The sequence below is a fragment of the Dryobates pubescens genome, chromosome 16, assembly GCF_014839835.1.
Source record: "Dryobates pubescens isolate bDryPub1 chromosome 16, bDryPub1.pri, whole genome shotgun sequence".
Lineage (NCBI taxonomy): Eukaryota > Metazoa > Chordata > Aves > Piciformes > Picidae > Dryobates > Dryobates pubescens.
The window spans coordinates 17,261,596-17,280,010 of record NC_071627.1 but is presented as its reverse complement, the minus strand read 5'-3'; the positions used below and the strand labels follow the sequence as shown (position 1 = coordinate 17,280,010).

The window sequence follows — 18,415 nt, the reverse complement described above, 5'->3', positions numbered from 1 at the left end:
AAAGTTACGGGCAAACATAGTGATTCTGTAATAGCCAGTAAATGTAAAATCATACACGTATGCGTGGCTGGGATTACTTCTATGTAAGGCCAGAATCCATTCTCTGGTCTGCTCTCAGTGTTTATTAACAGGAGATTTCTGTTCCTTCCTGCTGCCCAGGTGATTTCCTTTTCTTCGTAGGTTGTTTGCTGATTCTAAACAAAAGCTCTGGTAAACCCCAAATATTAGAAAGGCTGAGCTAAATCAACAAACACTCCAATTGTCAAGACAGGAACAGCTGACCAAAAGACTGAAGAATCAAAACATTGAATATTGCCCCCAAATGTTTACCATTAGCTGCATTTGGCAAGCAAACACATGTCCTTACTTGTTAGTAGCAGTTACAATGTTTCTACTTCAACCCAAGTGAAAACAGTGAATTGACAAAGGGGATGGGATCTGCAGATTTCAAATACCTTTCACACTAAACTGCATTTCCCCTGCCACAGCTCCGTCAGCATGGGTTGTAGTTTATTGCTATTAGACCAGTTCAGCAATATTTTAAGATCGTTAAACAACTGGTTTTCCTCTTAATTAATCTGCACTCGAGTCTGCAAATCCCATTAGCCTTTCCTGGTTACCGCACAGGAGGTAAAATTCAACACAGAAATTCATCAACAGTTGCCAAAGACAATTACGGTAAACCTTTATTGTCTGCAAAAAAAATTGTCTCCAGCCTGGTGCAGCAGAAGTTTTTGTGCATTCTACCCTAAACTGGGTACACTGAAAAGCTGCAAACGAGTTCCAAGACAAAGTACACAAAGGAGATCAACCACTGACGCTGCTCCCACAAGCCTGAGGTATGGCCACCAGAGCTCCCCTGGGAAAACTCCCTCACGTACAAGAAGCTGTAGAGGCGTGAAGATGACTGCGGCATCAGCACAGATCAGTACATCAGTACAGACATACACGTTTGCCAGAAGCCTTTGATTTTCAGAACTCAAGAACTAATAAGAACTTGCATAGTTCAACAGGAGGGGGAAAAAGCCTGATCTTTGCCACTGGCCCCAAGCATTCCTCATTGCTATGAAAACAGTTTTAAACTTTAAGAAATCAAAATTTATTCTTTCACATTTTGAAACAGCTCACATTTTGTCCTGTGTATACAGACAGGCCTACTTCCCTAAAAAAGAATCATAGCCTTTGTTATTTAGACCTAATTGGGACTGATTCTGACCTGATTCTCATTAATTTTCTGCATCCTATAGGAAACCAAATGGCCCTTTCAATTCAATTAATACAAACACGTTGCATAATCCATACAGCTAGAAAATGAAAACCTACTTCAGTTTCTTACTTGATATTCAGAAAATGCCATTGAAGCCGCTTTGATCCCTTTCATCAGAGAATACTTTATAAGGTTTACTTTCTTTGCATCTGAAATTGTTTTTCAGATCAATAGTAACAGTCTGATGATTGTTTTAAAAATACTTAGGTATATCTGCTTGCTCAGAGAAATCCTGAATGGTGCCAGGTCTCACCACTCTGGCTTTCCAGCTCCAAAATCTGGAGGAGCTATCTGACTGCCTCCCAGTATCTGTGTGCACACCCTGACCTTACGCTACTTCTAAAACCTTCCTAGTTGTGTCTAAGTGTGTTTAGACTTCAGAGACTATTTCATACTCAGAGCACTCATGCAGATAACTGAGCTATTCACACCCAAATTTTACAGGAGTGCTTTGCAGTTGTAGAAGCACACGTACTGGCCTGCTGCTTTCATCCATTTCACCTTGCATAGTTTCCAAGCAATAACCTTATACTCTGAACTGAACCACAGGATAGTTCAGTAATAAAACCGTCTGCAGTTATAAAGTATTTGAAGATGTTTCAGTGTCACCTAACAAGGAAATATTTAGTCAATCTACTACTATTACAGTAATGCTCAAATTGCCATCTGGAAGACCCAGATTCAGAAATCAGTCTCTGGATCCCAGGCTTAGCTCATGAAGGCCGAATACATTAGAAAGAAGATGCAATTAGTCTCCGGGGAAAGGCTTCTGCAGGCTGTCATTGGCTATGTAGCAAGCTGCACACTCACTCGTGTGGATAAAAATAACATATTGAAATGGCAGCTGCTCAGCAAAGGAAGGGGATTTGAGCAGGGATAAAAATACACCTTTAAAAGAGGAGGGGGAATGGTGAAATGCCCATCAAAAGCATTATAAGGTAATACTGAATGTACCAAAGCAATGATACTTAAAATTCACCTTTGAACCTCAAGCAGGAAACACTATTTCTCACAGCAAGAGGACCCAAGAACGTCATTATTATTGTCCTAAACAAATCCCAGGCTAGCACAACCTAACCACCTCAGTCAAGAAGGACACACTGCAAATGGATTTTGCCTAATTTTGAACAATTCCTACTTATAATTTTATTACAGGATTCAAAACCTGCTGCTCTGAACGTACCATTTAAAGACAGAAATTATCTGCAAGACACAGTGGGTCCAAACTCTGACTGGTGTCTGTTACCATGTCCATACTCTTTGTTTTGAAGGTGTATCTTAACACAATACCTCTTTCTCTTGATGTGGTGTTAGTGTTCCACACTAAACTCATGCTGAGTCAATATTAAAGCCTTTCAAAGACTCACAAGATAGCAGTGAGACCTATTAGACAGATCATCTAAATGATTTCCACGCCATTGTGAGATTGCTCTCTGCAGTACGTTTTCTTAGTGTCTTGCCAGGCTATTTTTGAAGTCTCAAACACAGAAGCTTTTCCTTTCTGAGAGTATCCAACTTTGAGTGTAAAAACTGATTATGCACTGATTAATGCATTTAAGCTGTAAAACAAAAAAACCCTTCTTACAGATCTGCTTATTTAACTGCAGATGTCTGAAATGGCGAGCAAGATTTGAAGTGACAACCATAATCTGTCATATTTTAAGATTTCTAGATGCAAGATTCCTTCCTATCAGTTTACATAAAGATGGAAAAGACAACAAAAGTGAAAACAGGAGACACACAATCTGTGTAGGACATTATCATACACTAACTGATGCAGATGGGGAAGAAAAACCACAAAAGACTCGTGATCTTGATCCCGTCTTCAGGCTTGATTTGAAATATGTTTTGTACCAACAAGTCACATATTTTTTTTTTCCCCCAGCTGCATCCATTGGTTTAACTAAAGGTGTTTCCTCTCCTTAACAATACCACCCTACTTAGAGGCGATCACTCTAGCATCATCACAATACAGTAGATGCTGATTTGAACAAAGATCCTTTCTGAAGTCTAATCCTGCAACCAAGTTACTGTGTGCTGTGCCAAATAAGCAGGAGTCAAATTCAGTATATTGCCTATTTCACTATAAGCCAACCTAATGTTTTTTGCTGAAGAAATCCTTGAAAAATGAGATTTCACAACAAAGAATTTCACATTGGATCACTTAAATTTTTCATCTCCATTTTGAGGATTTTTTTCTTTATATTTTTCCACCTATTAGCCATGAAAGAGAACAACCTATAAAGAGCTTAAGAAATAATCCCCAGAACAATACCTGACTGATACTACTGTGCTTCAATCAGAATGATACAATGCACACAAACTTTAGACAAACCATAGATGACTCTGCAGAAGGAATTATCAAGCTCAAGCAGGACTACACTTACTCTTTGCTGACAAAGTTACTCCACCATTCTTAAAACACAGCAAGCACTCAAACAGATTCCAATTGCAAAGAATCTTTTCAAAGCATTTAAAATTCATACTACTGTACAAAACTACCCTTGTTTAGCTGCTAAATGAACCTGACACTGCTCAATTCAAATTTAAAGGGAAATTTCATTTCCTCTACAGTCATGTCACCCTGGCTTGTCACCTTGCCAAATTTCAGCACTTAAACCTTTGGTTGTCTCTGCCTGTATAAAAGGTGTCAGAGCAAATCTCAGGTGCTGCAGTCAAGGAAGGGCACCTGATTCTTGGTTAGTGTACAACGCTGGGGGCACAGGATGTTTCCAGACAGCATATAAAACAAATGAAAGCTATTACTATTTGTCATTACTAAAAGCCTGGCTCCCACTATACAAGGATGGAGTGTATTTTGTTTTGGTTTTGTGTTTTCAATTAATTTGGCATTACTTTTGTGTGCATCAAGCTCTCACTGTCATTTCAATAGGAGAGTGTCTTTCTTGGTGTTAATCATCACCCTGAACTGCTGCACAGTACTGTGGATGTGGAACACAAGCAACATTTCAGACCACAATGAATGCAATAAATGCAAGTTGTTGCCAGTTTATCAAAGGTTGGTCTTTTGAGCATGAATCACTATTAAAACAAGTCAGATTTCATTAACACCACAAGTCTTGATAACAAAAGAAATTTACTTTCAGAAACCACAAATGCAGGTTTGTTTTTTTTTTCAGTGGTCTGATGACTGGTAATAAAACTGAATGCTTAGATAATGGGTGTAAGAGTTTGACTACTTATACAACCACCAAACTGAAATGGTTCACTCATACAGAACAAGAATGAGAAACCAGACTTTCGAATGGTATGCCATAAACAGGTTTAGAAAAAAAGAACAAAACCAAAACAAATGTAGACAATGCTTCAAATACTTTGTATGTTGGAGTATTGTCAAGGAAAAATTACCTTTGCCAAAAAAAAAACCCACATAAAAATCCTAATTTTCATCAGGCTTAGCTCACTTTCCCTTTCCCAATGGTACAAAGAATTCTGCAATTCAAGGCAGCAAAAAAAAGAGAGGTAAAGAACTAAAAGCATACTGTGATGAAATGCTCAGTGTTCTTCTCAAAATGACACAGTTAAACCTCATTCTCCCCCAAGACAGAAAGAACGACGACTTCAGCAGGAAAACACTATGGAGTGAAGTCAGGTCTCCTGAAGTCAATCATTTTTACAGGCTGCACACACTGTATCTATTGAAAACACCACTGGCAACTTACACAAAAGATCAGCTTATGTTTGTGTTTCACATTGTTTTGTACAAAGACAAACCACTCAAGTGCTCATGAGTTACAACAGCTTCATCTAGAGACAGCTGAACAAAAGAAGGCCTGCCCGAGCTGACCAACATGCAGTAGGCGTACCATGGAACTTTACTTTTCCTACCCAAAACTCGAGTTTCTTATTTTGAGTAAGGACATCTTCCCAATTATTTACTGAAGGAAATAGTCTCTTTCTAAATTTACCTTTCAGTGAATCATTTTCAGCTCTCATTATATCAATTAGGGAGTTCTCCAGTGAATGCATGTCAAAAGTCCTCGTGCGATCCTGCAAACAAATACAAAGCCAGTTTAAGCAACACACAGCCTAGAACACCTGAAACATAAAACTTCCAGTATGATCTACTTTACTACAGCAGAATTAAGCAAAAACATGTGCAAAGTCAGTCTGACGTAGGAATAGTAAAAATCAGAACATTCTTAAATATGAATGTGATCTATATTTACCATAACCAATCATTTAAGAACCCAATTCAACATTTCATAAGGAGGACACAGAGCTGTTGGAGTGAGCCCAGGGAACCTACGCTATAAGATAGGCTGAGGGAGCTGGAGTTGTTCAATATAGAGAAGACTCCAGGGGGACCTTAGAATTGCCTTCTAGTACCTGAAGGGATCCTACAGGAAGGCTGGAGAGAGACTTTTCATAAGGGCATCAAGAAACAGGGCAAGGTGGAATGGTTTTAAGCTGAGGGAGAGTAGGTTTAGACTGGATCTTAGGAAGAAGTTCTTCAGTATGAGGGTAGTGAGACTCTGGGACAGGTTGCCCAGGGAGGTTGTGGATGCCTCCTTCCTGGGGGTGTTCAAGGGCAGATTAGATGAGGCCTTGAACAGCCAAGTCTAGTTGTAAGTGGTGCCTGCCCATGGTGGGGAGGTTGGAGTAGATGATCTCTTAGGTCTCTTCCAATTTAAGCCATTCTGTGATTCTACAATTTCAGTTTTATTCCTTGCTACACAGTTTCACTTTGTTAAACAAAATTTCATGGTTAGGAGGTAAAGATCCTGTCCTGGGAGACAGAATTGCAAGGTAAAGTCATCAAATAAGCCCTAATTTAAGAAAACCTGAATTCAACAACCACAGAGAATTTCCTTCATCTAAACCACCACCCCAGTAACTCCATCTAATCCTGCACAGTCAGTTCAAAGTCTGCATAATTATGAAGTACTCCACACAAGCAGTAGTGTTGCGAGTAGTCTGGTTTGCTAGGTGACAATTTAACTCTGATTTTTAATTCCCTGACTTCACAAGTTTGGTATTCCAAGCATTGTAAGAATTGAAGGAGGACTCAACAAATGGGAGGCAAGATGTCTCAGGTACCTCACCTTAATTATCTCAAGCCATTTGAAGCATTACTTACCAAATACTTCTCCTTCATTTTAACCAAAGCCATCATTTAACACATGTATCATTCAGGCTTTACCAACAACAACAATTAATCTCATATTGTACCAATCTGATGCTACAGTAGCAGAAGAGAATACAAAGTATCCTGGCATTGCATTATTTTAATCGGCAAATTCAGAATAACTGAGATTATAGATAAACTTCCCCAAACTATTCACCTATCCAAATTACCCAGCTGTTTACACCTTTGGACATTTTATACAATGATGTTGATCCACCTTGAATTCAATTTTCCCATGTCCAAGAAAAACCTCTAACATCAGTTCTAAATACTTGATTTCATTCACCTTCTAGAAGATTCACCTCTGAGCTGAGATCAAGTATGGGAAGCATCTGTTCAAACAAGCAAGCAAAACGTGAGCAATTCAAGAGACACGTTTACTCTAAACTGCTTCCCTACAACTATTGTTGTTACAGCAGTGAATATATTTTTTTGTCCTTAACTCTAACTGTGAAGCTGAAATTTCTCCAAAGCACACAGATGCAGCTTTGATCATTTTTAAAACCAGTGGTGAAGTGGAAAACAATACTGCCCAGAGACTGTTGTGTATCAAGTCATAATGTCCTTTACTTCCAGGGCTGAAGTGCTAAAGCAGTATTGATTGCAGTGTTCCAAGAAGCATTCTTTATATCAGTGATCCATCATCCTGGACTTTAAACACTTAATGCTATTTTAAGAGCAGGAATCCACTAGCTGCTAGAGTCCTGATCCATTTCCAAGTCCATTAGTTACATTCTGACTGCTACAAAGAAATACTTTTCAACCACATTTTCTGATTTTTTTTCCCTCTCTTCAGAACAAGTTCTTACTGACACAGAACAGGTGATTCCTAGTGGGACATGCAGCATTTCAAGCACCATTAGAAAGAGCAGAATTTGTAACCATTTGCTTTATCAGTCTAGCCCACTATCAAATTTGCTATAAAAACAACATTGCTGCTCTGTCTCTTCAGTATTTATTTCCTTGGTCATTTATATTACAAGGCAATTGAGGTACCTTGAAGAAATTGTTACAAGCATTTGAACTCTTAAATCTGGTGTTTACTTGTACTCCTTTCCTACTGGTTTCTTCCTTTCCTAGTACTATTTATTGTTTTGGTTTATACATTACCAGATCGTAACCATTTCACACTCTAGCTGCACTAAAATACCTTTGCAGGTTTGAGCAAAAGTCCTTGGGTCTGCATCCTGGACCCGTCAGGATCCAACATCTGTGTAACTTGGGAATGGATGCTAGAAGACAAGTCCTCACAGCATGACAGAAATAGCCTAAAATAGGTGGTTTCTAAAAACCTAACAGCCCTCAGGAGCTACTCCTTCCATTTTGGCTTTCATAGTGTATTGTGTTTCTCTTGTGTGGAATGAACCTCAAACCCAACCATGGTCAGCTATAAAAGTCTTATTTCACAAAGTGCAGAACCTCAGTAGTTCCAAGTCTTTGTTCAATTTGTGGTACTTAACATTTCAGTTGTCTGAAAGACACAAAGGAAGACAACTTGAGCCGAGTAATTTATTGTGCTGCACATGCCCTGGAGTACACAAGGCTGAAGATAGCCTCTTGTCACAGACTCATATCTGTGTTATACTGGGTTGAGCTATAGTAACTGAGGGGTTTGCTGCAATGGTAGGTTTTTAATATTGAGCACTGAGAGTTTAAACATTTGAGGAAAGGAGGTGGGGGGAAGAAGAAAGGAAGTTAACTCATCAGCTGAACTCATTAGGAACACCACATTCTCCTGAGGACTCTCTCTGTGGTGAGGAGTTTATGCTTTTCCCCTCTGAGTAAACCAGCTACCTGACAGTTTTGCAGTATGAGGTCCACAGGAGTTTAACAATAGAGCAAAGGTTTTGAAACATAACCCTGCACACCAATACAAAACATCAGTTGGTCTTACTCCTACCTGAAGCTAGAAGCATTCATATAAAAAGGAAGACTACCTAAAACGTGAACCATATTTGTACTCATGCTCTCCAGTAGTTCCAGTAACTTGTCATAACAACAGGGAAGATTGCTAGAGCAGCCTCAAAATGCTGATCCCCTACCATCCCTTGCATATGTCTAATCATCAGCAATTCACAGTGCTGAATTGCCTGAACTTCCACACCATTAAGATCAGTCTTATTCCTGGGTCGTTTGAAACAGTTTGCTCCTCCATGTCCCTGCTTAGCAGTTAGAAGACAGCAAACCACATTAAACACAGCACTGAGAGACACAAATTCAATGTAAGAGTAATAATATATTCCTGAAATTAATGCATCAGTCCACCTCTCTGGAAATGCAGAGAAATCCAAGAGCTTGGTATACATCCAGGCAATGAAAATATGTCAGTCGTGTATGCCCTAAATAGAGACCAGCCAAAATGCTATGCCCAGATGGTTCAGAGGTTTGCCCAGTGCCTACTGTAACAGAGCTCCACTAAGTCACTTGCCCTGATCCTGAAAGAATCCCACTACTAAAAAAAGTCATGGTTGGCAGTTGGTGAGAATTCTAACACCATTTAAAGGCCCTTTACGGTGAGACTGCCTTGAAAATGGGAGCACACATTCTGTCTGTCTTAACTTCAGAGACGGCAGCATGTTTTGTCAGAAACATGTATCTGAAATATATATATATAATATACCTAACAAAGACTGATGATAGCTCAGTGGTAGTGCCCACACTGCTGAAGAAATGTGCAACTATACATTTAATATTCCACAACACCAAAACAAAAGCTGTAACAGCCAAGAAACTAATCATTAAGCGGTCACTAAAGATGAGCTATTCTCAGATGCATGTTAGTTATGAGTTATAAAGAACATAAACCACACCATACTTAGGAAAGAAAAAAAAAAGAAAAAAAGATGTTTTCTTCAAAAGACTTCATGCTGAGAGAATTAATAACAATCTGGTGATGTTGTTAATGGCCCAATTCACAGTTACAGTGTTTTCCATGGAGCTGAATTGCTTACTGTATACTTTATTTATGAAGATAATATGTAAGGGTGATGACTACCCTAAAATAAAGCAGAGTATGTATACTTCAGTAACAAAAGAAGCTAACTGCAGCCTGACATTACTTCCCCAGATTAAACACAAGAAATTGGCTTTATATGAGTCTGTTTAGGACATCTAAAACTTTGCTTTATCAGAAGGCTCAAAGAGCACACACATTTATCCTTGGGGAAACAGAACCGAGGCAGAAAGATATCAGGCTGAACATAAGGTCAGAAAAAAACTCCCACCAAATAGAAAGAAATCAACCTGCAGTCTTAATATATCACTATTTTTCAAATGTCAGCCAAGATTTCAGAAGACATTCATTAAATATGATTTTGAACAAGCAGTATTGTTTTCACAATAATATATAAAAGGTGACAGCTAGCAGATCTGGTTAAGAGCCATTGAGACTGTAAATATTCTACAACAGGAAATACAATGGTTTGGAACTACACAATGGCCAGCTGTTTCTACAGGAAAAAAATATTCTGATTCTCTACCTAGAAATTATTTATTAAGTATGTACAGTGTTCATAATAATCCTATCACATTGTTAAATCAGAGATGGCAGAACTCGGGACTTCATGTCACAACTTCGTCAGCGGATTCACGCAGCATAAGGAAACCACTTCACCTCTGTGACTACAGTGACTTCCCTACTAGCACCCAGACAAATGCTTTTATATTCAGTAGACTTGCAAAAAAAAAAAAAAAGGAATCACTTGTAAATAGGAAATGGCTAAATTCTAGCTCCTATTAAAAACTAATTTTTTTTTAAGGTCCAAAGATATTTCACTCCAAAAACAAAGTCACTTGACACAAAGCATGGATGATGTATACTGGGATAGCCTCATACAAAAAAAAAAAGGAATGAAACATGAATTTTTCATGCACAGGAAGATTATACTTTGCACTTCAAAATCTCACAACCAAATCCTCCTGCACAGCACAAAAATGTACACCTAACTTAATTATTCATTATACTCAATTTGCACCCGCAGCATTATCATCACCTGAACAATTAAGGTTCCACAATGTCAGAGTTTCTTCTAAGTGCTTTCCATGATGGGCCTCCCAAAGCTAAAACCACAAACTGTGCGAAGAGTGAAGCCTGGCAGGTTATGACCACTTGTTGGTAGCTAAAGCCATGCCTAATCTTATAAAATCTGACTTTTCTGAGGCTTCAATAATAATGCAATGTATGCCATTGCATTAAGTGCTTAATCACTGTCAATAAATGGCTATTTATGGAGCAGATGTAGTTGTAAAACTGGGGCTTATTGTAGGCATTTAAATCCTTGTCAAGCAAGAATACTTGGGGAAATTAGAAATCTCACAGTTACCATTTGCTACCCTGTTTATGTAGCATGGGAAGACTGCAATTTAGTAACATAGTACCAGTCAGGGTTGGAAGGGACCACAAGGATCATCTAGTTCCAACCCCCCTGCCATGGGCAAGGACACCTCACACTAGATCAGGCTGGCCAGAGCCTCATCCAGCCTGGTCTTAAACAACTCTAGGGACAGGGCCCCAGCCACCTCCCTGGACAACCTATTCCAGGGCTTCACCACTCTCATGGTCAAGAACTTCCTCCTCACATCCAGCCTGAATCTCCCCACCTCCAGCTTCATTCCATTCCCCCTAGTCCTATCACTACCTGATATCCTGAGGAGTCCCTCCCCAGCCTTCTTGTAGGCCCCCTTCAGATACTGGAAGGCCACAATAAGGTCACCTTGGAGCCTTCTCTTCTTCAGACTGAACAGCCCCAACTCCTTCGATCTGTCCTCAACTTTCTGAAACCTTGTACATATTCCCCCCACTTCAAAAGCTTTGTGTCTCAAGCAAAGTGAAGTGTGTAGGCAGAGGTAATATTGCAAGTACAAAAAAAAAAAAACAAGTTCCACATTTTTCTTTCAATTGGGAAGCAAATTTGGACTTGATTATGCTTCTGGGTGAGTTTCTCCTCCTTCCTACCACTCTGCAAAAGCTGTATTCCAGCTCCTAGTCCAGCATCCAGTGAATTAAAGGCTTTGAATAAACAGGTTTTTCCTGAAAGGATGTTGCTGTGTGCTGTCCTGATCATCTTTTACAGCTTCACCAGGGAACAATAAGAAAAAGTTAAGTGACGCATAACTTCGGAGTTCTTTTTTTTTTTTGGGAGGGAGCACTTCTGGTTTAGTCAAAAACAGAAAAAAAAAAGTTCAGGTTTGAGTGTTTGGCATGACAGGCCTTCATAAAAATTTCCAGTAACGTGCCTGATTTTATTTTAGCCACGTATTAAGGTGGTTTGTGTTTTTTAAATGCATCTTCTAGAAATTGTTTTCCACAACGTCTTGGTGCTCCCAGTCTTTATGCTGAGCTGCAGAGCATGCCCTTTTCAAAGCAAAACGCTTAATAAGAGTACTCCTTTTAATCTTAGGAAAATACAAACATAATTCAAATAGCTTCTAACAAAAGCTCTCTTTAAAAAGAAACCCCGAGGTCAGAAACACACAGGAGGGCCAAAGCCGAAGCATTAACGTCAGTGGTAGAGTTTATAAAACAAGAACAGTGTTAACTTCCACAGTACTTAACTTGTGCATGTCACACCACATTAGAGTACTTCTAATTCCACAGATCAGTAGCTGTGGGGAACAGCATACAAAACACTAATTACCACACAGCTGATGTAGTTATAGAAACACGGGTGAACAGACATCTAAAAAATCCAATTCCAAGTATTTATTCTACTTTAAAATATGGCAGCTTGACATTCCTTGGAATAATTGCTATTGCTAGAAGAAAAATTCAATTCTCCCAAACTTTCTGCAGAACAATTTGCCTCATTGTAAGGCCACCAGCCATGGTGATTTATGAAAAGGTTCCTCAAAAACAAAGAACACTGAAATGAGGAGGCATGGTAAAGAAATTTACTTGCAAAAATTCCTTCAGGAGGAGAGGTTGGCAAACCCTTTCAGGAGGTTATTTTTTAATGCCAGCTCCCTGTCAGTGTGTTTAATGCACTTATTAAATCAACCCATTTCTCTGGGCAAACAAATCATGACGTATAGCTGGGAATTAAAACACTTTCTGTAATCACGCTTGTGTTTTCTCAAACATTCCATATCTGCCTGGGGAAGAGAAAGTCTGTCTGGCACAAACCCTCAATAGATTTGGAAGGGGTGGTATACCTGGAAACTAGCCACTGTAGAAGAAAGGAAAAAACATTTTTGAACAAGTGGACATAATGAACTGCTCTCATGTAGAAAATTCTTTTGAGTTGGGCAGTTATTATCAAGCCTGGTTCCAGGAAGAAACACAGAACTATTTTTAAGCATTGTTACAGAAAGCTGGACACTGCTGGTTAACTGGACACTGCTGGTTAACTGGCTTGTCCCCTCACAGACCTATTTTAACAACATCACCACGCCATTTGAAGACGAGATCTGGAAACCTGGAAATGCCTATCAAAGCAAGATTTATGTATTGCATAACAGGCAGGATGTTCCACTCTCACGAGGAAGTGCAAGTACACAGCAAAAGGAAAGCCAAAACAATCTTGAGGGCAGTGCTGCAGTAAAATGCAATTACTGAGCACCCAGTTTCTCAGGGCTGCTGGGAGAGAAGCAGAAGGAATTCCTGACAAAAATCAGCAACTTTGTGCAATAGTCGCAGTCAGAGCATTTTCACTTGCTAGTTCTGAGGGAAGGCTGTTGTATCAAAAAGACTGGGGTTTATTTTAATTCTTTTTCAGTTCAGGGACAATTTCTTCATTTGGAGACCATTTCCTTTTCAAAGGAATGCACAAAGAACAATGGCTTTTCTCTTCTCTAAAGAACTTTGAAGGAGGAAGCCTGCCCAGTGGCTAAAGCACAATATCAGAACTTAATTTCATTAACAGATCTGGCAGCAGTCTTCTCTGACCTTGCTTCCAGTTCCATCTGTGCAACAAGAAGTTCCTGCAGACATGCTACTTCTGAAATGTTGTGAGTCAGAATCTCAAGCAGAACAAAAAGCACAATGTTTTGCGTGCTGCTCTCAATACCAAGCATGTAATCGTCCAATTGCAAGATTATCAAACAGATCACCACAGTATTTTCCTTCTGTGCTCTTTGGAATGCCCACTTCCTCACAATCATCTAAGGGCCATGGGCAGAAGTATTTGAATTGAGCAGCACTTCCCATTAGTGGCTTATGGGGACATTATGCAATGTTGTCCCCTCCAAAGAGGAAACAAGTGCTTGTGCTTGGTTACCCCTAAGATTTCCATCTCTGTGTTTCACCAAGCTTTGGAGTAGAGACAACCTTTGAGGAAAAAAAACAAAAAGAAAGTGATCCCCAAATATTTCCAATTGCTGGTTTACATCTTGCCTTCTAAAGAACCTAATTTTCACTGGATTGCAGAAACACTTGTTAATGATTTAAGCAGCAAAACATAAATATTACATGAAAGGGATAGCTGTATCAAATGACTCCATTATGTTGCTGCAGCAAAGACAACTTTCAATTATTTCATTAATAGGAATCCAAGAAGATTCCAGTAACAAAATAGCCTTGTCCAGTCCAATTGCATCAAGGATACTTCCTACATATATGTGCACAAACACAAATATAGGATAAGCAAAACTCTTTCTGCTCTGCACCAGGCACACAGCCAGCATAACCAAGAAGAAAAAAGACAAAGGTCAAATTTTACATCCTTTCTTTCCAGCAATTCAAAAATCCAGTCTGCTTTCTACACACCAGTGATCAAACAAGCTAAAGATTTTACACAAAACAGAGTTATAAAAAGCTGTTGCCAAGATGGCTTCAAAATTAATCACCATCCTTCCAGGTCTGCAGTGCTGAAGTCCTGTTTTGCTGCCCTGCCCTTTTCTTCACAGAAGTGATAGTAACAAACTGGAAAGCACTCCAACGCTTCCCTTTTCTTGGCATGAAGCAGTGTCAGACTTGGTCTTGACATGTAGGGCTTCATCCTAGCATTTATGTAAACAGGTACAACATGCTACACAAAATTTATTTCTTTACTGTGCTCAAAATACATGTGCCTGATAGTTTACTTTTGGAACACGACCCAGAAGTCAGGGATGAATTTGCCCATTTCCTGAAATGCCCTTGATGTCAAACCAAGCACATTTCAATTGCTACATACATATCTGGGCCTTATACACAGCAGCAAGGACGTACTTGATCTCATTCTGTCAATATGAACATCAGTTATGTGTCAGGATACAGAACAAATTAAACTGTGAGCCAAGCCTCTCTGCAGTGAAGCTGAAAAAAGACCGACTCCAGCTGTGTCCCTTCGTGTGATGGTTTTGCTGTATACATTTGGTATGCTGGACACAGGTTCATTATATTAATTACAAATCATGGCGTTAAAATCAATTATTACTATGCATTCTAAATTCACAAGGGCTCTACCTGATACTGAACCAGCTAGCAGCTCTGCAGCAGGGAAAAAAAAAGGTCTCTAATGGAAAGTTGTTGCCAGCAGCTGCTCTGCTGTCAGAAGGCTGCATAGGCAGGCCCTGCGAACCAAACAGAAACTGTTCACAAAGGAGAACTGAGCTGTTCTGTGTCTGAATCCACAATGCCATTATTAACCATCTCATGCCATTATTAACAATATTTCTGTTTCTTTAGGGTGGTTTATGAAACATACTGCATGTCTTTTTATCTACAGATCTTTCAAATGATTTTAAAGTAGGTCACCCCCCTTCTTACAGCATGGCTAGTAGTGCAATCATTTTGCAATCTTTACTTTTGCCCTCTTTTGAAGAGCTTGAAAAACAATCCTTTGAAAGTAAAAGAGCTCTTGGGTGTTTGGATTCACCTTAAAGGAGTTTACAAAAGAGACACACATAAAAGTTGGATTTAACTAGTGGTCAGGTGAAGAGTACCCTCTGTTTTAATTCTCACTGCAAATTAGGTTCAGCACTCTGAAGTTCCTTTCAAATTCATAAGAAGTCAGCCCAGAAGAAGAGATTGAACTACCAGACAACCTGCTCCTGCCAGGATAAGGCCATATTAAAACACAGGAGACCACCAGCTGACGCTCATCCAGATCTATTTTTGGTGATGATTTAATGGCCTGTAACCAAAATTTGCTGCCATTACTGCACAAAGCACACTGCACTGATTAGCACCATGTGAAAAAGAAAAAAAACAAAGGTTCCAAACATGCTACAAAAACAATGTTGCACTACAAGCCCATATGATATCCTTAAACCAAAACAAGATCCCTTTATTACTCTTTCTCAGATGTGGTACATGCTCACATACTTCAGAAGGCCTCAGGTCTTTCAAACTTCATCAGGCAGCACTTTTTCCCTTACTCCTTTTTGTAGACAGGCTTGCCACTTGTGATTGAATTTGCTCCTCAGCTGTTTCTGAATCTAAGTATTGAGCTGAAGAAAAATGACCAATACAGCTGTCTGGTGGGCAACCAGAATCTACATAGCCACCATTAGGAAAAAACCACCACCACCACATGATTCACAGCTCAGAGCATAATACACACGATGACAATCCAAATTAGCCATGTATTTTAATTAGTTACATGCACAGAAGCCATACAATCACGCCGTACTGCTCAAAGACCCAACCCTTCCTAGGGCATTTTAAAGCTCTTAGGTGTTAGTTTAGTTATGGATACAACAGGGAATGCTCACCTGAAAAGGAAAAATGTTGTCAGCTCTATTCAAACTGTCTTCCATCCACGATTTTGGAGCAAAGGCTGAGCTGGGTCGAGCATATTTCTGCAACTGGATATGATTACTTGCAAAATTCTTCTTTAAGGGCGAGATGGAATTCAAGGGTGTGATCCCTCCGTTCAGTCCCCTGCGGTGGTCGCGACCTTGGGACCCACCCCACCCACCATATCCACCGCCACCAGGGCTCCATGAAGATGGTGTAGGCGATGGACTTTGGTAGCTGCTCCATGGAGAAGGTGGCTTGTTAAGATTATTAGCCAAATGAGGCAACTGATTAAAAGCAGCATTTCTATGTGTGAATGGAGGTGGATGAGGGCTTGCAGGTGACCTCCTCTGTTGTTGATGCTGATTGTGATGATGCTGAAAATGAGGGTGATGAGGGTGGTGTTGAGAGAGGGGTCCAATTTGGGGGGAAAAGCTACCACCAAAGCCAGGGCTGACGTGATGTGGAAAATTCTGAAACAGCAGAGCACCATTATTAGCTGAGGCAGTGGGGACCCCTCCCTGGTGAAAAAAACTTGCATCTTCGTTGATTATTGTAGAAGAAGAAGGAGCTATAGCTGCAGACCAGTTACTAAAACCAGTCAGAGAAGACGCAGTGGATGTCAAGGGCTGTGCCGAAGTACCTAGCCCCGAAGCCTCTTGATAATCAAATCCTGTTAACACCGGCGATTCTATTCTTATTTTCTCCTTGCCATTGCCGTTCTCTGAAGAATTATCGCCCTGATTCTCTTCAGTTTTCGTTTTCTCAGGTTCAGAGAGCATGCCTGCTTCCTGACTTTGACCAGGGGAAAGCTGCTGTTTTTCTAGAGACTCTTGCTTTTCCTGTTGCTGAGTTTTAGATTTTTCTGACCCCAGAATCTCATCCTGAATATTATGGGCAGCTGGAGCAGGAAAGAGCCAAGCTGACCCAGCACTACTGCCATTGGCAGCTGTGTTATTATTTATAAAAGCAGCAGGGCTGGGGGTTGCATTCTGATGATGGTGTGGAGGCTGCAGATGTGGATGAAATCTGACTGGAAAAGCTGACTTATTTCCAGTGTTGTTTTGCACTAACACTCCAAACCCGTAATCCCCCATTTATTATATTTAAGGTTTGAATCCTCCCTGTAAGAACAAGTTGATGTTTAGTGTTTAACTTGTCCTCTTCTGAGGCAGGATTGATAAGTATCCTGGCTTTAGCTAGATATTCCAGTTTCTCCCTCCACACTATTTCTTTCAGATTTGGATAAAGATGCCTGGTTTTTGTTTCTGCAAAAGATAGATCTCTTCAACTTTTCAAATGTGTCAATTCGCGTCCATTTCCTTCCTTTGGCCCAGGAGGAAGGGAAAAATAAATCTTTGGTTCACAAAATAAGAGGTTTCCTTTTTTTTTTCCTAAAGGAAATGCACAGCAGTGAGAGAAAAAGCTTCTGGGGAAATAAAGAGATTCTAACTATCCTGTTTTTTTCCTCCTCAGCAGCCTCGACTCGCCCATAAATGAGTTAAGAGGGAAGGAAAAAACATAAAATAGAATGACGTCTGGTCCCCCTGACCCCTTGGCAGCAAAAAATAGATTTAAATCTGGAATAATTTAATACATCTCTATAATCTAATATATATTTGTGTCCTGTTCAAAAAGAGTCTTTGCTGTGGGTAAGGGAAAAATTTAGCTCAGGATCTCAGCATTCAGAAGGGTGAAAGGGGGCAGTGAGTTGCAGAAGAGGCTTTTTCCCGTGCTGCTGGGTTTAGCCTATTATATTTAGTAATAGTGTACACTCTGTGTGTATGTGTGTGTGCGTGTGTGCGGTTGTTTAAAGGGGTAAGATCTTATCTCAGGAAATTAGTATTCTCTGTGTGTTGGGTGGGGAGTGAGTTGTGCGGGAGAAGGGTGGATTCTTGATGCTGCTTCTTTTGGGCTGGGTTTCTGAGCTCGCCAGACTCGCTTCTTATTTATGATCCGATATTTGCGTGTCCTTCATACGAGTCCTGGCTGTCCAAAGAAGATTTTCATCTCAGAAATCAGCATTCAGCGTTCGGGAAATGGGAAGGGAGGGGACTGCGAGTTGTGCAGGAGGAAGGGGAAGGAGGTTTTCTTGCTCTCACTGCTGCTGGGAGGGTGGTTTCTGGTGCCGGGCTCGCCTCCTTCCACCGAGATCCGTGGGTTCCCTGCAGACGAGCGAGCCCCTGGCTGAAGGCCGGGTGGATATGCGTGTCTGTGTTTTTCCTCCTCAGGGACTCGGCATCCAGCGGGGCAGGGGCGGGCGGCGCGGGCAGGCTCGGCTCGCCAGGCCCCGGCTCTGAGGGGTGCCCCCCGCGGTGTCCCCCCTCCCTCGCAAGAGTCC

General features: G+C 40.4%; 1 protein-coding gene across 2 annotated transcripts in view; it reads right to left on the bottom strand.

Moving 5' to 3' along the window:
• Window positions 1-17,181, bottom strand: part of CPEB4 (cytoplasmic polyadenylation element binding protein 4) — a 42,042-nt gene extending 24,861 nt beyond the window's left edge. For both annotated transcript variants that reach the window (XM_009904637.2, XM_054168460.1), the window contains exons 1-2: window positions 16,050-17,181; window positions 5,197-5,278 (exon numbers count right to left, since the gene is read on the bottom strand). In XM_009904637.2, coding sequence (XP_009902939.1) covers window positions 5,197-5,278; window positions 16,050-17,171 — 1,204 coding nt within the window. In that variant the 5' untranslated portion in view covers window positions 17,172-17,181. The remainder of the gene's footprint in view (window positions 1-5,196; window positions 5,279-16,049) is intronic.
• Between the last annotated feature and the right edge of the window lie 1,234 nt (window positions 17,182-18,415).